The sequence below is a fragment of the Lynx canadensis genome, chromosome A2 (genome assembly GCF_007474595.2).
Source record: "Lynx canadensis isolate LIC74 chromosome A2, mLynCan4.pri.v2, whole genome shotgun sequence".
Lineage (NCBI taxonomy): Eukaryota > Metazoa > Chordata > Mammalia > Carnivora > Felidae > Lynx > Lynx canadensis.
Genome location: NC_044304.2, coordinates 162647587 through 162669838, shown reverse-complemented (window position 1 = coordinate 162669838; position 22252 = coordinate 162647587). Strand labels below are relative to the sequence as shown.

General features: G+C 41.4%; 1 protein-coding gene and 1 pseudogene across 3 annotated transcripts in view; both read left to right on the top strand.

Moving 5' to 3' along the window:
- The window catches only part of LOC115509379 (GTPase IMAP family member 7-like), a 34445-nt gene extending 26794 nt beyond the window's left edge, over nt 1–7651 (top strand). Inside the window, exons 1-3 of one of the 3 annotated variants that reach the window (XM_030308805.2) lie at nt 430–496; nt 4602–4709; nt 6208–7651. In XM_030308805.2, coding sequence (XP_030164665.1) covers nt 6225–7100 — 876 coding nt within the window. In that variant the 5' untranslated portion in view covers nt 430–496; nt 4602–4709; nt 6208–6224 and the 3' untranslated portion in view covers nt 7101–7651. Of the gene's footprint in view, nt 1–429; nt 497–4601; nt 4710–6207 lie in introns of those variants that run through there. The other 2 variants (XM_030308804.2, XM_030308806.1) reach the window with 2 other exon arrangements.
- On the top strand, nt 436–21768 carry LOC115509378 (annotated as a pseudogene).
- Nucleotides 21769–22252: the final 484 nt, after the last annotated feature.

Here is a 22252-nt window from a genome sequence, read left to right as displayed (position 1 = left end):
TTCATGAAAGACCATCATGAAAGCCCATATGATGCAATCACTGGGAAGTATCCCAGGCTCTAAATTTGGACACATCTAGCCACATATCTGAGTTCCTTTCTCCCAGAATCAACCCAGCATCTCCCACTCCATCAGAGAAGATGATCAGAGAGCACGCCCGGCTCTGTGTGCATGATTTGGGTCACTTAATAAGGGCCTTTGGGATCCACCACTATAACCCCAAACAACAAATAAAGCTTTGGGAATTTTGTGTGATAGCAGGCACATGGAGAAAAAGCTTACACCTTGGTAAAACTAAAGCATTCCCCAAATTATAGGGTAATATTTCTGTTTCTTTAAATACGAATAGTTCCTTCACTAGGTCCACCCAATCTGAGCTTCCTGCCTCAGAGGTTTAAAAGGTGCAAACACTTTTTTTTCTAAGTTAAACAAAAGCACCAGCTCAAACAGCTTCTTTGGAGAACACTGGGTAACTCATCAGCTCATTGTAAAGAAGGTGAGCCTGTCCTAGGGCAATAGAGCGGGGAGGGGCAGCAGGACACAGGGCTGTGCATGGGTGTGGGTCCTGGTCTGAGAGGGACCAAATACCGTGCCAGCAGCCCAGCAAACAGGATGCTGCCAAGGGGTCCCGGGGGAGGAAGAGTGGGAGTAAGCAGATTGAGTGGCCCATGTCCACATGTCTCCTATTTAGCAGGACAAACTTGCTGAACAGCATATCTTCCATCAGTTGCTGTCATGACAGAGTAAGTGCTGCCTGACACCCCATCCATTTCCCTTGGTGGGAAACTAGTGTCCTCAAGGCAGGTCTTTAGAGCTGGAAGGCAATTTAGAGACCAGTCTGTCCCAATCCCTCTTTTTTCCTGAAAAAAAAAAATTCTGAATCCTAGACAGTGTGCGTGTGGTTTTATGAAATTCCCCGGGATACCTAGGTCACAAATGGCACAGGAAGTCTAGAATTCAGCTGGCTGTGTCCTTTCCAACATGTAAGAGAGAAATGGTGTGATCGACAGTGTAACAGAGGAGGTAAGGAAGGGATGCCATGGGGAGAGAATGAGCTATTCTATAGAAAACAAATGTGCGTGAAGCCCTTTGGTTGCCTTACCTAATTCCAGGGTTGCTACCAGTTCATGTTTCTGGACAGAGAGTGAACTACCTCCCCTGGCCTCCCATGATCTATTTATGATCCAATGTAAACAGAAATGTAGAATCAAGGACCTGAGAAGGAACCAGGAAGAGACCAGAGCGTGCAAGGGTTATGCATGAGTGTAGAGGTCAGACATACTTTGCATTGGATCCCTTCTCTGCCCAAAGCCCATTAGCGCAGTGACCTTGGGCAACTTTCCCAGCATTTCTGAGCCACATCAATCTCCTCATTTGAAAAATTAGAGTGGGGGCGCCTATCTGGCTCAGTGGGAAGAGCATGGGACTCTTGATCTCAGGGTTGTGAGTTCAAGCCCCATGCTGGGTATAGAGATTAAATACATACATACATACATACATACACTTTAAACATTAGAATACTAAAAAGTATTAAATTACCAGAATACTAAAAATTTTATCACTTTATCAGTAAATACTTCCATATCTATGTCTGGAAGATAAAGGTCATCAAAATATACCATAATCAGATTTCAAAAAGCAATTAGAATTTTTAAAAATTACCAGGTGTATTCCAATTCCCAGATTGTCTCATAGATTTTAAAATTGAAATCAGCTCCAATGCGGTTCATAAATTGCGATTCTTTCATATCTCTTAAGGTTAATTTGATAAATAAGTTTTCACCTTCCTGTTTCTTTTTGTAAAATGTTTCTGTTTAAGAAACGGTTGGTCCTTTGTCCAAGAGAATTGGACAGTGTACATTTTGCTCTTTAAATCCTCAAGATGTCATATGACATGATCTTCTAGTTTCCATGTTTTGTATAAATTTAAATTTAAGGAGAGGCTTGATCAGATTAAGGCTTGCCTGGTTAGTTGGGTGGCAATATTTCATAAGTGCAGTTGTAAACTTCCATCAGAAGACACCTTATATATTCTTCTGTCTCTTTCTGTAATGTAGCAGACAGTAATGATGGCCTAGACTAACTTTGTTTCATTAACGGTCGCAAATTATAGTATTATAATTCTATCAATCTTTCTTCATTGATTGGATGGCATAATCCTATAAAAAGAAACTTCCCCTGAATCATACTTTCATTTCATAAGGTGTAGTTAATAAGCCAAAAGGAATGCTTGATTCTTTTTTGTCCATGTTCAGACTGATGACATCATTTCCTAGCATACCCCAAAGAGAACACTTCACTTCTTTTGCGATGATGGTATTGATATGAATTCATGAACTTCAACATATTTGATGAATTTTAATCCATTGAAATTATTATTCTCATTGGTACTCAAATTACCCCATCTCTGTCCAGTCAGCCTCTTCAAGTTGGCCCTGTAGTCCTTTCGGTAAGATCCAAACATTTTTTTTTTTGGAAGTGATCTCTGCACCCAATGTGGGCTAGACCTCATGAATGTGGGATCAAGAGATGCATGCTGTATTGACAGAGCTAGCCAGGCATCCCACAGTCTGAGTAGTTTTTGATAGCATCCTCACTTTCTAGTATGACCAGATAGTCTAAGATCCACTTGCACATTTCTTGGCCCAGATCTGGAATCGGTACGTTCTCCTAAGATTCTTAATGTTTTTGGTGGGAAATGGCATTTGAAGGGCACAGTATGGGTGCTAAGGGTGTTCATTGTCACTGGGCTTGTCCTTGGGCTTCAAAACTACACATGTGCACAAAATCTAAGAATAGGACAGGATTCCTGAAAACAATTTAAGATTTTCTTGACGTTTTTTCCCCCTATTTGGCCCTACACTATATCCCATTGGGACAATAGCCAATGAAGCAACTGCATTTTCAAGTTTCTTGGACCAATTCTTTGTGTGGTTTGTCTATTACACCAAATACTATGTATTGCATTTGCTTTTGATTTTTACTAGTTATCTGAAAATATAGTTTTTGTTTATAATTATGTAAGCTATTTCCAGATGTTCCTCACTCTCTGCAAGCAGAACGTTCCTATGAAATCTTTTATGAAACAAAATGACATAAAGCAGAGCAGCAATTACCATGAATGTACATGGAAAAAGGGTGCGCATTCCCAGATCTCCCCCAAATAACCTCTCTTATGTGTTTCTGATACTTTTAGACACAACTTGTTAACAGATGCACAAATTCAATTGAGAGAAAGCCCACGTGCTCATCTGGCTCACAGCTCTGGTGGCTGGATGGTGAACCCCTGTGTGAGGTTCCCGGGGAAGGTGATTGGCAGCTGGTGTGGACAATGGCCCACTCGGCCTCTCTATTAGCTCAACTGGCTGTAAAACAAATGCGGAACGCTGTATTCGTGTTCAGCTTTTTTTTGTACAAATGAAAAATCCTCTTTGAATTTATGTAGACCTACACATGTAGGTCTTTCATAAAGGAAAAGAGCTGTAATTCGAACTCTCAAAAAGAAGGAAGTACATGCTTTCAAGACAAATCTATGAAATCTAAGTATACTCGAAGTAGTTCCCAGCTTCTACCCTGTCCCCCGCCTTATTCCTCCCATCCCTCTGTCAGTAACTTCTTTGGTGACGGTTCAGATGATCTGCCATTGCTTTTTCATGTGCATGAAACATATGTTGTATTTTGTACCTACAGTTCATGTTCCTCCCCATTAGAGAAATGACAGTAAACTAAATATTATTTTCTTCACTTTGCCTTGTTTTTGCTTAATGAAATATCCTGGAGATCTCTCCATCCCAGCATAGAGAGGTATTTCTTATTCCTTTCTACAGTTGGATAGTACATCACTGTGTGTATGTACCTTGGTTTATTCAATCAGACCCCTACTAGTGGGCATTTGGCAGATTTTTGGTGTTTAAGTATTACAAATAGTGATGTGGAGAATAAACGTATGCCTAATCTTTTCCTATGTTTTTGTCAGTGTAGCTGTGGGATATAAGAAAGGGAAACTTCTTCCTCTACCCTTCAAGGTCTTCCAGCTGCACTAAGAATTACATTCACTTGAGGCAGATTAACAAGAGAAAAAAAAGCAGTGTGCACAGATGCTCAGTGATGAAACTAAAACCAAGAGAAATGACCAAGGCAGGCAGGTTTTATAGTTTTTAGGTAAAGAGATGATGGATCTTGAGGGATTGACAAAACAAGGAAAACTTAACTTTTGAAGCATCTGTTAGGCAGGAATTCTAAAGAGACTTTGGGCTGGGGTAGTAAATTAGAAAGTAGTGGGCTGTTTATACAGTCTTCTTGGCTCTAAATCTCCCATCCCTGATCATAAGGGTGTCTCTTTACCTCCTGGGACAGGAGGGACACATTTTACATGGGAGATTTGTTTCCTGCTTGCACGGGGACAGAAGACGGTCTTACTAATCTTGCCACACAGGCTGTATCTTAAGTTACTTTTGTATGAAATAGTCAGTATGCCAAAGTTGCACGTTTAGGGGTGACCTGCCCTTGTCCACTACAGGCATAAATCCTAAAATTGGTACTCACAATCCAAGAATAATATATATGTAATTTGTATGATATTGCTAATTTCTCCCCTGTAGGTTTTAGACTGTTTTTCTATTCTCATTAGCCATGGAGGAGAAAACCTGTTTCCTCTAAACCTTTACCGACTGATTATAGCAGCAAATTTTTGGACTTTTGCCAAATCTGTAAGTGGATAAATAGTATCTTAGTGTAATTTTAATTTGTTATAGTTTTTTCTTTTCCTATGTTGGATTTATTTTTCTCTACTTTAAGTGAGTGTTCATATATTTTTACATAGTTGAGGAGCATTGACATTTCTTTTTTTCTTTGAACTGTTTATTCCTATGTCTTGCTCCACTTTCTATTGAGGTATTCGACATTTGTCTCTCTACTTTTAGGTATTCTTTGTATAAGTGGAGAATTAACCCTCTTTGATATAGTCTGACATTCATATTTTAATTGTCTGTGGTGTTTATTGTCTCCCACTGTCTTTTAGATTTTTATGTAGTCAGATGTATGAATCCTTTTCCTTACAATCTTTCAAATCTTAGAAAGAGTTTCCCCGCCCCTAGGTTACAAAGGCTATGTCTGAGTTTCTTCTAGTATTTATGTGGATTGCTTTTTAGTGTTTATATTTCTAATGTTTAATATGTGAATGGCATGAAGACGTGGGTGCAGTTTGTCTTTTTCTGTGTGGTTTGTAGTTATCCCAATGCTGGTTATTAGTCCATCTTTCTCCCCATTGCTGTGAGATGCTCACGGATGCCTCACGGAAGATAAATGTAACATAATACAATTGAACTGAATACTCATGAATATAGTCGACCAATTTGGTCTATTTCTGAATTGTCTGTTTTTGTTTTCCGTTCTGTCTCTGTTCACACACACGTCCTACTGCCTTAATTATAGGGGCTAAAATATTTTACTATATGGTAGAACTAGTCCTCCCTCATCGTTCTTCTGTTTTTTGACTCTACCGGCTAATTTTCTTTCTTCATTCATCCAAATGAACGTAATAGTCAACTATTTTATCTGCAGGGAAAAAAGTGGTGACAAAAATTTTTAACTTATATTTATATAAAATCACGTTAAAGAAGTATCTATTAAATCAGTGTTGAATGTGGGGAATTGTCTCTTCCGCATCGAGGTATTTTTCTTCTTAGTGTACTACTAGAGATGTGTTGTAACAATCCATTTTCTCATATTGAACCACCCTAGTATTTCTGAAATAAATCACATGTAATTGTGGGGTATTACTTTTTAGTGTCTGACAATTTATTTGGGATTTTGGCATTAGTATTCGCAAATGAGACATGTCTGTAGCTTTATTTATTGGTGAAATCTTTGTTAACCTTTGGGATCAATATCATACTTGTGTCATAGAAAGAATTGGAAAGGTTTCCTTCTGTTTTAAGTCATCAGGAATAGTTTAAGAAAGGTTTAAATGAGATCCCCATGAAACCATCTGGGCCTGGTACTCTTTTGTAGGGGAACTCTTTAACTACTTTGTTGTTTCTCCCATGGTGATTGAATTGTTTCATCTTTCTGTATTTATGGGACCAACACGGATAGTAGACTACTGCAGGATTTCAGGGAGGAACACAAAAGTCATAAGAGTGAGGTGATGGTTTCCACTTACCTCTATTGACTCTTTTTCTTCTCCTTCCCTTTTTTATGCCCCAGAGGCTTCTGGTAGTGACATGGCGTACCCTCAGGACAACACTCTGAGGATTGTACTAGTGGGGAAAACTGGAAGTGGGAAGAGCGCAACGGCCAACACCATCCTGGGGAGTAGAGTCTTTGAGTCTAGAGTTGCTCCCCATGCTGTCACCTCCAGCTGTCAAAGAGCATCCCAGGAATGGAAGGGGAGGAAACTTTTTGTTGTTGACACCCCAGGGCTCTTTCACACCAAGGACACCCTGGATACTACATGCAGGGAAATCAGCCAGTGTGTCCTCTACTCCTGCCCTGGGCCTCATGCCATCGTGTTGGTCCTCCAGCTGGGCCGCTACATGAATGAAGAGCAGAAGACCGTGGCATTGATCAAGGCTCTCTTTGGGAAGCCAGCCTTGAAGCACATGATCATATTGTTCACTCGCAAAGATAACTTGGAGGAGCAGAGCCTGAGTGACTTCTTAGCAGATGCAGATGTGAAACTAAGAAACATCATCAGCGAGTGTGGTAACCGCTACTGTGCCTTCAACAACAGAGCCTCAGAGGCCGAGAAGGAAGCTCAAGTGCAGGAGCTGGTGGAGCTGATAGAGGAGATGGTGCAGAGCAACGGAGGGGATTACTTTACTGATGCCATTTACGAGGACACAGAGAAGAGGCTGAAGCAACAGGCAAAAGTCCTGAGGAAGATCTACACTGATCAATTAAATAATGAAATTAAACTAGTAGAAAAGGAATATGCTCATAAATCACAGGAAGAACGGGAGGAAAAAGTAAAATCTCTAAAGAGGAAGTATGCTGAACAAACAAAAAATATCAGAGAAGAAGCTGAGAAGGGCATATTTGAACATGTTTTAAATGTGATTATGTGGGTGCTTCCAAAAATATGGTATATGTTTTGGTAGTAAAGACCATTTCATTTTTTCTTCTGAATTTATGATGATTTGTGATAGTGGTAGATTGTAGTTTCCATAGACAACTGTGACAATAGCTTCTACTTATTCTTCCTATAACCTGACCCTGTTACTCCTGCCACTGACTTGCGGGGCCTGTGTCCTCTACCTTGGAACTGAGCAGATCTGGGACTGTTTCAATTAATAGCAGATGGTTGAAGCAACACCTTGTGACTCTAAGGTTACATATGGGCAATGCTTCTTTGCCCTCTTGGGGTTCTTGCCCTTGGACCTTGACTGCCATGTTGTGAGAAAGCCCAGGCTGCCTCTTGAGAGGCTGCCATGCAGAGGGCCTGAAGTCACTGGCCCACTTCCCAGCTCACCTTTCATTTGTGACTCAGACCAACTTGCCCGCCATGGAAGTGAGGCAACACAGAAGCAGGCCTGCTGGCTGCCCCGCCATCTCAGGCGAAGTTGCAGAAAGCAAAGATGAGCCATTCCCCCTGCGTCCTGCCCATATTGCAGCTTTATGAGAACAAATAAATGATGGTTTTTGTTTTTAACCACTGAGCTTCCGAATGGTTTGTTATGCAGTGAGAACTAACCAGAATGAAGCCTCTTCCCAGCTCTCAGTCCCCACCGCCTCTCCTTCCCACCTGTGTCTCTTCACACAAAGTTGGCATAATCAGGAAATGGCATATAGAGTTCAAAGACTCAGGAAAATTCAAATCAGAAATCCTGCACATGTTTAGTGTCTGAACCACTGGTCACATGTGTCATTGCACCGCATGGCCACAAGTCCTATGTTAGGGAGGTATTTGGTTTCTCTGGAAAGATTGTTCTGTGGTTCATGGAGATCTGAAAGTCACAGGTTTCTTTTACTGTGTTTCTCTCTTTTCTTTTTTTAGGGACCATCCTAACTTAAGATATCTCCAATTGTATCTGAAAAATCCCCATCTGGGCTACATATTTTTCATTTGCCTCTGTAGAATCACACTTCACCTTAGCTCTTTGCCCCATGAGGCTGATATATATGCACTGCATTGGTGGGATCTCTTGCTCTCTGACTTCTGCCTGGCTGGCCAATGGAAAGTCCAAGTCAGAGACCCTGTGGAAGTAGAAAAGCAAGGCTGGGGTATCCATTCTCCCACCTCTATCTCTGCAGGGCCATCTCTGACTAGCTGCAGTCCTATGCCAAAGGTCATAGCTCCTCCCTTGGTGGCCTTTGTACCCAACTCTCCTTCTGTGTTCCAGTCTTTGTTCACCCTCTCAGGTTTGGGTTGTAATTTTTCACCGATACTAGTAATGTCCCTTGTGATTTGCAAATTCCCTGTGTCTACAGCTTGTAACGTACTCTTTCTCTAAACTTTCTCCAAGTACCTAATGAGAGACCACCTTTTTCTTGCTAGAATCTGATTGATAAATCTTATGATGCCCACTTCTCTTTCATAACGTCTTTATTGTTGTTGATGGCTTAAAATTCCCTCTAGTGTTTGTTTTCTTCCACCAGAAATATCTCTCCTTACCCTTCCATGGTGTGACATTTGCAGTGAATAGATGAAAGGTTCTGTCTTGCTAAAATAATAGAGAAAATTCAGTTAGATGGGTGACTTTCTGTCACTCATGAGGATTGCAGACACTCCAAATCCAGATTATTAGAATTTTTACAGTCGTCCTTTTTTTTTTTTTGTCTGTGAACATGACTGAGAATATTAACCAATGAGTGAATATTAGGGAGACAAATTAGAGATTGAGTCTGGAAAACCTAAGATTCTAAATACCTGTTCTTTCTAAGATTCATCAGAAGTATTCAGAATGCAGTAAAAACAACACGGAAGAAAAATCCTCTTATGAGAAAACATGTGTCAAATGATACAGCAAGATTAAAGTACTCTCTGCCATCATGCAATTCTTATGTTCAAAAGTACTTCCTTGTAAGTGACTCATCTGTGTGATAGTATCTCTAGGGAGCAAAGTATTCATGCCCTGTCTTGAGGTTTTTCATTTAAGAACGGTTTAAAGGATATTTTCCCTCAGAGATATGCAGAAGCATTCTTAATACAATTAACCTGTGTGAGGGCTGTTTGAATGTGCAGCTTACGTGAGCTAATTTCTTTTTTCCCAGCCTTAGGTTCTATTTTGGAAGGTAACACATACCCAGAGAAAAAACGAGTAAATCAAATAAATCATTATCTCTTCACTTGACAATTGAAATATTGCTCACTCACTTCTCTTAACATATTTTATGTCCCAATTTTCTCTGAAGATGGTTCTATTTCAGTGCTGAACACTGTGGTATTTCCAGCATTTAATGTGTGCATGATCCCTGTTGTTGAAATATGTGATAGTCATGACTCATGATGGGGAATTTAAACAAAGATTCATAGAAGAAGACCTGAGGAAGGATTTAGGTGTGAAGTCTACTGTGAAGGATGTGTAGAATGTGTCCATGTGGGTGATGGGTGGGATGATCATGCTTCTGTTCAGAAACAGGAAAGTTCAGGGTGATAGGTAAGATTTTCAGGGGAAGGGTAGAGTCAGGAGCCACAGCGTTCAGTTAGGTTTGTGACAAGTTGAATATCAGATGTCAAAGATAGGGTCCAATATAAATGACCTGCATTAACTTGAAATCTGGGTCCAAAGGTTATGTGAAAGTTTTGGGGTAAATGTGGCAGGATGTTAACATAAATGTCTCCAATTTCAGCTGAATCTTTCTAATTGCCAATACCCCACAGTCAAAAGCTCTATGCCAGAAGATTCACATTGGAAGCCAGAACCAGTTTTGTGAGATTTATTCCTTCAACTAATTTGATAGATATTTGAAGGGGTCAAGAGGAAAGGACTTTTTTTTTTTAGGTTTTATTTAAGTAATCTCTACATCCAATGTGGGACTCCAACTCATGACCATGAGGTCAAGGGTTGCATGCTCTTCCAACTGAGCCAGCCATCTCCCCAGTGCAGAAGGTGACCCAGGTGAAACCGTGTGACTGTATAAGGGAAGCCCCACAGGGACTCCTCTCTGCGTGCCATGTCCAGTGAGATGGAGGTTCCCACTTCCCGAAAGCCAGTAAGGTGGCCTCAGGACTTTGATGCTGCCAGAGGGATGTGGGTGGTATATGTTAAGAGATTTGATGTGTGTCCTTTGGAGTTTGGCTTTGCTCCCTGCTGGTCCCATGGGATACATGAAGGCTATTGCTGTGTTCTGTGGAGGGACCAGGGTCCACACGGTGGTGGCTGTCTTGGAAGCAGTCAAAACTTTCACTAATGGGCGGGGGGTGGCAAGAGCTAGGTTCCTCATGCCAAATGTGGGCCACACAGTAGGGAGGCAGCCAAAGCCAGTTTGAAGGGGACTTGCCCAGGGGCCCAGCAGGGATCCCCGCAGCTTCTGTGTGGACCAGAGCTCTGGAAGTCCAGGCACCTGGAACAGACATTGAAGCAACCGGCGGGAGGGGAGAGAGTGGCTGTTTGTTGGACTTGTGATTGCAGATTCCCAGGGAAGACTCTCTAAAGACTCATTAAAGGTCTCCTGGGCAGGGAAAGAGCCACTAAGTATGCTGCCACCATCCCCCACCCCCACCAAGGCCAGACTACCCCTGACTGGTCTTCAGTGTTCCTGCCTCTTCTCCCCCAGCCCATGAGCAATCAGAGCCAAGGCAAGGACAGGAGGAGAAGGGCAGGATGGGGAGAGCTCTAAGGAGCCCTGTCTACAGTGCAGGTTCTTCTCAGGGAGCGGCATATGCCAGGGACAGTAGAAGATTTACACTTCAGTGAAATTAAATTTTTTTTAAGTGCTTATTTATTTTTGAGAGAGAGAGAGAGGGAGAGACAGAGCATGAGCGGGGGAGCAGCAGAGAGAGAGGGAGACACAGAATCAGAAGCAGATATGTATTTTGCTAATTAATTTTCAATCTTTCTCTTTCCTAATAGGCACACTGAAAGCTAAATTTTAATTTTTCATAAGCTTTGAAATGCAGTTATTTAATTACACTTCATTCCAAATATTGATCAGTTTCTGTTTTTGTCTCTTTTGACCCTTCAGTTATTTAAAACTGTGTTCTCCAATTGCTAAACATATGACATTTTATTTACTTTTCTTTTTTTTTAATTTAAATTTTTTTTCAACGTTTATTTATTTTTGGAACAGAGAGAGACAGAGCATGAACGGGGGAGGGGCAGAGAGAGAGGGAGACACAGAATCGGAAACAGGCTCCAGTCTTCGAGCCATCAGCCCAGAGCCTGACGCGGGGCTTGAACTCACGGACCGCGAGATCGTGACCTGGCTGAAGTCGGACGCTTAACCGACTGCGCCACCCAGGCGCCCCTATTTACTTTTCTTTTAATTACATTGTGGTGAGGAAATGTTGTCTATATTATTTTAATACTATAAAAATTTTAAGCATTTCTTCTTGGATAAATGTAAGAGTAATGATAATAAATGTTTCCTATGTACTTGAAAACAGCTGGCTGGAAGTTTTCTGAAATAGTCTACATATGCTCATTAGATCAGACTTATTAATCATGTTGCCTAAATCTTCTGTCTACTTTTTTATTTTTTCTATCTTCCTGTTCTAGAAATGAGAGATGTGTGTTAAAATCTATCACCATACATGGAGATTTGTCTATTTCCTCTTGTGATTCGATTATTCCCTTTATACATGTGATGCCTCCCTTTGTGGTGCATAACATTGTAAAACCGTGTTTTATCTTGATGAATGGGACTACTTACACTACTTACATGAGCAGGGCAGGTGTTTCGAGACCGTGGTGTGCATTCAACTCATCTTCTCTGATCTCTCCCCTCTTTACCCTCCTCTGTGATTTTCCTTCTTATACAAGGGAACATCTCATATCTTTTGTAATTTACAAATTTTTGTTCATTTTCTGCTCCTTCAAAGACCACTAAATGATTCAGAAAGGCAAGGATCCTTACCAGCTCTCATTGCTGATGTATTCAGTTGCCCAGAACAGTGCCTGGCACATGATAACCTCTTGATAATTATTGAATGAAAATTCTATGTAGTTTGATATTCTGTTCTTATTTGTTTAGAATTTGCTTGTAGGTTTACCTATACTATTGCTTTCAAGTTTTCCCTCACTTAACGTTTTTGACTTGAATTTCTTCTTCAGTCCCCTCCAAAACTCTTTATTTTTTTTTTAACTGAAAACTTTAGTGCATTTATCATAATTAAAACTTGTGACCTATTCGGATGCATGAAGTTTTATTTTTTACTTTCTATGTGTCCAACCAGTTCCATATTTCTCTTTCTTCCCCTTCTTCTTTGTGGTTTAACTTGAATTATTTAGTTTTTTTCCCCCCCACATTTTATGTTTTTCTCTACTGGTTTGGAAATTATCTATGCTTTTCCTGAAATCGCCCAGTGATTACAACATACATTCTTAACTTCTCAAAATCTCAAGAAATCTATATTTTAATCTTCTTCGTATACAACAAATTAGAACATTTTAATTCCATTCCCACCCTTAACCCCAACCTATATATTGTTATTGTTGAATGTTTAATTTTCTCATTCCCCCCCCCCTTTTAAACTTTATGAAGCATTAGTATTATTTTACATAGTTGGCATTCATTTTAACTTACTTTTTTTTCTTTCATCTGTGACTTACTATCTGGATTACTTTCCTTTTGCCTCAGATACATTCTTTACAAGTTCCTCTAATGAGATTGTGCTGTTGGCAAGAACTCTCAGTCTCTGTTACCTGAAATGTGTGCATGTATTTTGTCCTTATTTTTGACAGTGATTCTGAGTCTAGGATTTCAGGTTGGCTGTTATTTTCTCTCAGCACACTGAGAATCTGCCTCCACTGTTTCTTGGCTTCCTCTGTTACTCTGCCTGGCTCAGTTGATATAGTGCCTGACTCTTGCTCTCAGGGTCATGGGTTCGAGCCCCATGTTCGATGTAGAGCTTACTTAAAAAAATCAGGGGTGCTAGGGTGGCTCAGTGAGTTAAGCGTTCAGCTCTTGTTCTGTGCTCAGGTCATGATCTCACAGTTCTTGGGATCAAGCCCTACATTGGGCTCTTCACTGACAGCACAGAGCCTGCTTGAGGTTCTCTTTCTCTTTGCTCCTTCCAGCTCATGCTATATCTCTCTAAATAAAAAAAAAAAGTATAACTCCAAATATCCCTTCCTCAAATGTCATCTGTCTGTTCTTTCTGACTCCCTTTAAGATAGTCTTTCTGCTTTGATGGGCTACAGTTTTAGTATGTACTAAGGTGTGAATGCTTTCTTTCTTTCTTTTTAATGATTTATTTATTTTTTAATTTACCCCTTAGTTAGCTAGCATATTTACAACAATGTTTTCCGGAGTAGATTTCTTAATGCCCCTTACCCATTTAGCCCATCGCCCCTCCCACAACTCCTCCAGGAACCCTCTGTTTGTTCTCCATATTTAAGAGTCTCTTATGTTTTGTCCCCCTCCCTGTTTTTATATTAGTTGTGCTTCCCTTCCCTTATGTTCATCTTTTTTGTGTCTTAAAGTTCTCATATGAGTGAAGTCATATGATATTGGTCTTCCTCTGACTAATTTCACCTAGCAGAATACCCTCTAGCTCCAACCACATAGTTTCAAATGGCAAGGTTTCATTCTTTTTGATTGCTTGTAATACTCCATTGCATATATATACCACACTTCTTTATCCATTCATCCATTGATATGGGCTCTTTCCATACTTTGGGCTCTTTCCATACTTTGGCTATTGTTAATAGTGCTGCTATAAACACTGGGGTGCGTGTGCCCCTTCAAAACAGCACACCTGTATCCCTTGGCTAAATACCTAGCAGTGCAACTGCTGGGTCGTAGGGTAGTTCTATTTTTAATTTTTTGAGGAACCTCTATACTGTTTTCCAGAGTGGCTGCACCAGTTTTCATTCCCACCAGCAGTGCAAAAGAGATCCTCTTTCTACACATCCTCACCAACATCTATTGTTGCCTGATTTGTTAATGTTAGCCATTCTGACAGGTATGAGGTGCTGTCTCACTGTGGTTTTGATTTGTATTTTCCTGATGATGAGTGATGTTGAGCATTTTTTTTTCATGTGTCAGTTGGCCATCTGGATGTCTTCTTCGGAGAAGTGTCTATTCATGTCTTTTGTCCATTTATTCACTGGATTATTTTTTGGGGGGGATGTTGAATTTGATAAGTTCTTTATAGATTTTGGATACTAACCCATTATCTGATATGTCATTTGCAAATATATTCTCCCGTTCCGTCAGTTGCCTTTTACTTTGGCTGATTGTTTCCTTTGCTGTGCAGAAGATTTTTTATTTTGATGAGGTCCTAATAGGTCACTTTTGCTTTTGTTTCCCTTGCCTCTAGAGACGTGTTGAGTAAAGTTGCTGCAGCCAAGGTCAAAGAGGTTTTTTTTTTTTTTGCCTGCATTCTCCTTGAGTATTTTGATGGTTTCCTGTCTTACATTTAGGTCTTTCATACATTTTGAGTTTACTTTTATGTATGGTGTAAGAAAGTGGTCTAGGTTCATTTTTCTGCATGTCGCTGTCCAGTTTTCCCAGCATCACTTGCTGACAAGACTATCTTTATTCCATTGGATATTCTTTCCTGCTTTGTCAAAGATTAGTTGACCATACGTTTGTGGGTCCATTTCTGGGTTCTTTATTCTGTTCTATTGATTTGAGTGTCTGTTTTTGTGCCAATACCATACTGTCTTGATGATTACAGGTTTGTAATACAGCTTGAAGTCTGGGAGTATGATGCCTCCAGCTTTGGTTTTCTTTTTCAAGATTCATTTGGCTATTCAGGGTCTTTTCTAGTTCCATACAAATTTTAGGATTGTTTGTTCTAGCTCTGTGAGGAATGATGGTGTTATTTTAATAGGTATTGAATTGAATATGTAGATTGCTTTGGGTAGTATTGACATTTCAACAATATTTATTCTTCCTATCCAGGAGCATGGAATCTTTTTCCATTTTTCATAAACTTTCTAGTTTTCAGTGTACAGATTTTTCACCTCTTTGGTTGGATTTATTCCTAGGTATTTTACGGTTTTTGGTGTAATGGTAAATGGGATCAATTCCTTGATTTCTCTTTCTGTTCTTCATTATTGGTGTATAGGAATGCAACTAATTTCTGTGCATTGATTTTATATCCTGCAACTTAGCTGAATTCATCGATCAGTTCTAGCAGTTTTTTCATGGAATCTTTTGGGTTTTCCATATAGAGTATCACGTCATCTGCGAAGAGTGTAAGTTTGACCTCCTCTTGGCCAATTTGGATGCCTTTTATTTCTTTGTGTTGTCAGAAGTGCAGTCTTTTTTTTTCAATATATGAAATTTATTGTCAAATTGGTTTCCATACAACACCCAGTGCTCATCCCAAAAGGTGCCCTCCTCAATACCCATCACCCACTCTCCCCTCCCTCTCACCCCCCATCAACCCTCAGTTTGTTCTCAGTTTTTAAGAGTCTCTTATGCTTTGGCTCTCTCCCACTCTAACCTCTTTTTTTTTTTTTTTCCTTCCCCTCCTCCATGGGTTTCTGTTAAGTTTCTCAGGATACACATAAGAGTGAAACCATATGGTATCTGTCTTTCTCTGTATGGCTTATTTCACTTAGCATCACACTCTCCAGTTCCATCCACGTTGCTACAAAGGGCCATATTTCATTCTTTCTCATTGCCACGTAGTACTCCATTGTGTATATAAACCACAATTTCTTTATCCATTCATCAGTTGATGGACATTTAGGCTCTTTCCATAATTTGGCTATTGTTGAGAGTGCTGCTATAAACATTGGGGTACTAGTGCCCCTATGCATCAGTACTCCTGTATTCCTTGGGTAAATTCCTAGTAGTGCTATTGCTGAGTCATAGGGTAGGTCTATTTTTAATTTTCTGAGGAACCTCCACACTGCTTTCCAGAGTGGCTGCACTAATTTGCATTCCCACCAACAGTGCAAGAGAGTTCCCGTTTCTCCACATCCTCTTCAGCATCTATAGTCTCCTGATTTGTTCATTTTGGCCACTCTGACTGGCGTGAGGTGATATCTGAGTGTGGTTTTGATTTGTATTTCCCTGATAAGGAGCGACGTTGAGCATCTTTTCATGTGCCTGTTGGCCATCCGAATGTCCAGAAGTGCAATCTTTTGATTTGACATCTGAGCTGGGATACACAGAACAGCACTCCAGAATGAAAACAGAGCCCACAAGCTGGAAAAAGGACCTTAAGAAACACCCAGATAACTTTTGTTTCGGTATTTCTGTTATCCTCCCCCTCCCTAACACCCATCACCAACACCAACTTGTGTCCAAAGATGGTTTTTAAAAATTCTGTGATTTCTCTTCTCCCTTTACAAGAAGCTCTTTCCTATTCCCTGTCCTAAAAGGATAAACAAAGAACTCTTCTTACAAGAGAAGTCTGTCTTGCTCACAGTGTTGTACATTTTGATGTGTTTTGATGTGTTTTGATGACTTTGTAAGGGTGAAATTGTAGTGTAGGGCTAACGTGTAGCTTGAGAGATAACAGCTTTGTGTTGACACTGTAGCTTGAAAAATAACAGCTTTGTTTTGACACTGAAGGTTAAGAGATAACAGCCTTGCTTTACTCTTGTAAATTAGGCTTCACCAATGAAAGAAACAAAAGTTCAAAGAAAAGAGCATCAGAGGCAGGGTCAAGGAGATCCACTGGTTGCAACTTAATGGCAGAAAGTCTAAAATAATCACCTCATCCGGGAACTGTTTCTGACTCATCTGGGAACTGTTTCTAACTCATCTGGGAACTATTTCTCTGTTTTGTTCCCAGGTGATGATAAAACGATGTAATCGGCTATAAAAACTCTGTACCCCGGCTGTTCGAAGCCGCACCCTGATAGTGTTGGTCCCGATCGGTCGGCCTTGACTCTCATTGCAATAAACTTTGTTGTAACTCTCACTGGTGCCCGTAGCATTCTGTTTCAGGAGTCGTGTGAATGCAACAACTTCCCGTCAGAGGAGCCTGTCCTGAACAACTAGCATTTTCAGCCTGTCCTTGTCAAAGTTTTCTCCAGTAATTTTGTTAGGAAACACTATTCAGGAAGAAAATTGGTTTTATGGAAGATTCATGAATCAGGCAGCATCTCATCCTGCAAATAGGGGGGCTCTCCACTGAGCTACAGAAGAAAGGTCTTTAAAGGCAGGGAGACGGCATTAAAAGAGAAGACAAAGAAAGGAATTTATTAACAAGGAATGCGTTGTTTAGGCAAGTCTGGCTTCTTAAGGGGAGTGGAAGGGGTCTGTCAGTAAATCCTCAGTATCCCAGGGGAAGGCCACCCTGAAGGAGTGCTAACAGACCACCAGAAGTGCATGATTGTGTGGAGAAAAGGGAACAATCTGAAGATGAGCCCAAATGTGGAGAGCAGAGAAGCCTTGGGAAATAGGGCAGGGAAACCAAGTGGCAAGTGTGCAGAAGAGAAGAAACTGTTGGCTACACGAGGTTGAGGCTTCCAGTACCGTCCACCTCCCTAAAACCACACATTATGTTTCTCTATGGCAGGAATTCACATTGAATGGCAACCTCTAACAGCGGTCTGTGCTGCAGCCCCGGTGACCCCAGGAGCAGCTGCGGTGAGATCAGTGAGATCCAGTCCTCCCGGGCTGGGCTGGGGGAGGACAGCGAGCAGAGGGGTTCTCTTGTGCTGACAGCCAGCCCTCATCCGGCTGGAGCAAAATGTTTCCACCCCTGTATCTGATCTCCTCTTCATCTCCTCTGCTTTTTCTTTCCTGTCCACCCTGTCCACTCTCTCCGGGTAAAACACCTTTCTGTTTCTCCTCCCGTGATTTCCCTACTCCTCCTCGCTAGGGAGATGGCCTCAGGCTGTCCCAAAGTTGGAGTCTTGCATAGGGATGCTAACTAAATAATAATCTGAACTCCCATCCACATGTTTCCTTTGATAATCTTAGCCATTCTGTATTCAGTGTTCTCGGTTTCTGGAAATCTACCTGTCTCAGGTCAGGGATCTGGTTATCATGTGTGGACTCTGCATTGGGGATGGTTTTGCTAATCCTTGGAAGGAGGTGGGGACCAACTACAGATTTTGTGGAACCCAGAGCTGGAGCTTCTGCAATATCTCTTCTCTGCTCCATTGGCATTTTATTTTTAAAAAAAATTTTTTTCAACATTTATTTATTTTTGGGACAGAGAGAGACAGAGCATGAACGGGGGAGGGGCAGAGAGAGAGGGAGACACAGAATCGGAAACAGGCTCCAGGCTCTGAGCCATCAGCCCAGAGCCCGACGCGGGGCTCGAACTCACGGACCGCGAGATCGTGACCTGGCTGAAGTCGGACGCTTAACCGACTGTGCCACCCAGGCGCCCCTGCTCCATTGGCATTTTAAAAAGAGTATTCCAATTGACAGAGTAGATGGAAGGGGACCAAATGGAAGCAGAGAGACCAGCTGGGAGACGCTGGAGGTCTGGATTCTGATGGTAGTGGGAGCTAGTGTGGTGGCCTTCAAAGTGGAGAGAGAAAAGTAGACAGATTTGTAGGTGGAGCTCAGACAATGTGCTGATATGGAAAGGAAAGGGAAAGCAAGGGAAGGGAAGGGAAGGGAAGGGAAGAATCGAGGGCAGTTGCTAGATTTTGGGTCTAAGGGACTGGATCAATGCCGTTGGTGTCTCTGACAAATAAATGCAGTTTATAGTAGTGTCTCTAATGTTGTGAGTGTCATACCATATGCATTATGTTCACAGAGAGATGGATGGGTATAATACAGGATTCCCATTCAGGAATCAGCCTCACTCAAGGGCTGTTCTGGCAGGGTCTGCCTCCTTGGAGAAACAGGCTTTCAAATATGATTCACACTTATCTTCCACCTGGGTCGAGGGCGGTTCTGTGCTTTATAAATCCTGAAGATGGGGACCATATAGAGACAGTGAAGAGATATGCAATGAATTACTGAAAAGAAATGCAGAAGAGCTATATAGATGATTTGTTGTTTAACTTAAGGCACAGTTATTCTGAAAAATGTGAGAATTGTTATGCTGAGCTGGGATTACCTGTCAACTGTCCTAGGAAGTAGAATATGCTTAATCTAGTGAAGCTAAGAAAGTATAACTCTACTAATGCACTCAACTGTATCCGTTTTTTCTTTCATTAAAAATTTAAAAAATTATTCATTTGTGTGTGTGTGTGTGTGTGAGAGAGAGAGAGAGAGAGAGAGAGAATGAGCATGGGAAGGGCAAAAAGAAGGAGAGGGACACGCACAATTGGATACAGGCACCAGGCTCTGAGATGTCAGCACAGAGCCCAAAGCTAGACTGGAACCCATAAATAGCGGGATCATGACCTGAGTAGAAGTCCAGCACTCAACCGACAGACCCACTCAGGTGCCCCTCCATATTTTTAAGAAACAGAGACGGAGAAGAGAGGAAGAGGGAGACAAAGAGAGAAAGAGAGAGATAATCTTAAGCAGACTTCATGCTCAGCATGCAGCCTGATGTGGGACTCAACCCAAAAATTCTGGGATCGTGTCCTGAGCCGATATCAAGAGTCCAATGCTCAATCGACTGAGCCACCCAGGTGCTCCGTTTCTTTAATTTTTTGTGTATCAAGAGATTTTGTAATAATTTTAGAGAAATGTCAGTATTTTCTGGCTATAATTCTTTAATGTCTTAATTTAGAATATAAAAGCTTCACTGGATTCTAAGCTAAGGTTTTTAACTTTAAATATAAATTATATTGTTCTCTCTCATGTCACAATCCCTGACAGGGTGGTTGCACACATGAAATAGAAAAAGACACTTTGTCTTTCCACACAAGCATCCCTTTTGTGCCCTGCAAGGTTGTGTTGGCCTGTGTAACCCCCCTGGCTGGCTTCTTAATGGCAGAAGAAAATTTCCATTTTGAATAAAAATGGTGTGGCAGGGGTCTCCCACTGAGATGCCCCAAAGTCAAATTTTGTGTTACTTGCTGCATTGCTCTTATGAGGAACAACTACCAGCAGCAGCAGCTCAGAATTCTCTTCTTAAACTACAGTATTTTGTTTCCTCTTCTGTGAGCTACTTAGAGCCCACAGAAAAATCTCTTACCCAGGAAGAGTTAGAAGCTCCAGGAAATCCTGGAAAGTACTTGGGCATTCCCCAAGTATTGCAAGAGAACTTCAGGCTTTCTATAGACTTCGAATAGGCTTCTTTAGAAGCCTTCTATAGAGTTCCTGGGAGTGCAGCAGTCACTTATGGGAGGGGACCCTGGGGCAACAGAGGAGGGGTGTGTGTGAGGGGATATGGGGGGCCCTATAAGGAAGCAGCTGGAGGTCCATCCTAATGCTGTGGCTTTTGTTTCTTGATGTACCAGGGCTTAGAGACCAAGATGGAAGAGCTTCACAGCTGAGACTTGTCTTAGTGGGTAAGATCGGAGCAGGGAAAAGTGCCACAGGCAACAGCATCCTCAGAGAGAAAGTGTTTCATTCCAGCATTGCGGCAACATCAGTCACCAAGACCTGTAACAAAGGGAGCCGCAGGTGGCAGGGAAGAGAAATTGTGGCCGTGGATACGCCTGTCATTTTTGACACCGAGGCACAGGATGCTGACACCTGCAAGGAGATTGCTCCCTGCATCTTCCTGACCTCCCCAGGGCCTCATGCTCTGCTCCTGGTGGTCCTGCTGGTCCGGTACATGCAGGAAGAGCACAAGGCCATGGAAAAGATCCTGCAAATGTTTGGACTCAGAGCTAGGAGATACATGATTCTCTTATTCACCCGGAAAGATGACTTGGACAGCATCAATTTCCATGAATACTTAAAGGAAACACCAGAAGGTATCCAAGAGCTGGTGGGGAAGTTTAGTGATCGCTACTGCATTTTCAACAATCTGGCGACAGAAGCTGAGCAGGAGGCCCAGAGAAACCAGCTGCTGGCCCTGGTCCAGTGAGTGGTGGCTGAGCATGAAGGAAGATGCTACACTAATAAGATGTACCAAAAGGCCGAAGAGGAAATTCAGAAACAAATACAAGTGATGCAAAAACTTTACAGAGCAGAGCTAGAGAGACAGAGGGTGCAGATAAGAAGGGAGTTTGAAGACAAAGTCAGAAAGCTGGAAGATAAACTGGAGTGACAGAAATGAAGCAAAACATGGAGAGAGAATTGGCAGAGAAAGAGGTTTTCTATGTCCTAAAGCAACAAAATTCCAGTTATCAAATTGAGAGTCAATGTTGACTACTTGAATTTATCATAGGAGCACTGAAGAAGGCTTTTGTTTTTTTTCTTTCACCTGTTTATGGAAGATTAACTTGAATGAGAAGATCTCCTTATTTCCTACCCATTTTGTGCTGGCCCTCCCCAACCCCTCACCCCCAACTCATTCACCAACCTTGGAGCACTCTTCCTTCTGTCTCTCAGACTCTCAAGACTAAGGGGTATAATCAGGTTCACTGTTGGCGATTGGTAGATATTTGATTGACTTAACAGGGGAGGGACAAATTCTCAATTTGTGGAACTCCAGAGTAAAACATATTGATGCTCTTCTAAGAAGATGACCCCAAACTTTACCTATTTATCCTGAATAAAATCTAGATTCTTTCTAGATTGGTGTACCCTCTCCCATTGTGACTTCTACTCACTTGTTTTTGCCTTTGGGACACAGTGATCACCTTCCCCATACAGTTTGTTAGAAAGATTGGTTCTTTGGGGTGCCTGCCTGGCTTGGTCGGTTAAGTGTCGGACTTCAGATCAGGTCATGATCTCATGGTTGTGAGTTCGAGCCCCACGTGGGGCTCTGTGCTGACAGCTCAGAGCCTGGAGCCTGCTTCAGATTCTGTGTCTCCTTCTCTCTCTGCCCCTCCCCCACTTGTGCTCTGTCTCTCTCTGTCTCTCAAAAATAAATAAATTTCAATAAATAAATACAAAATAAAAAAAGAAAGATTGGTTCTTTGTGTTGGATAATCTATTGATGGAGATGCTTATAGAATTCTTTCCAGATGAATGGAAATTTATTTAGTAACAGTTTTACAGAAGGATTCAAATTGTTCCTTATAAGCTGCCCACTGAAGAACAAAGAGTTGTTTGGAAAATAGACCTCTCAGAACTCAACTAAGTGAAATGCCAGAAAGAGCAGTTGAAAGACAGAGATTCAACACAGAAGAGAACTGTTTGCTGTATTCAGATATATCTACAGCAACTCTTTGACTGACTTCAATGCAACATATTTGCTGAATAACCA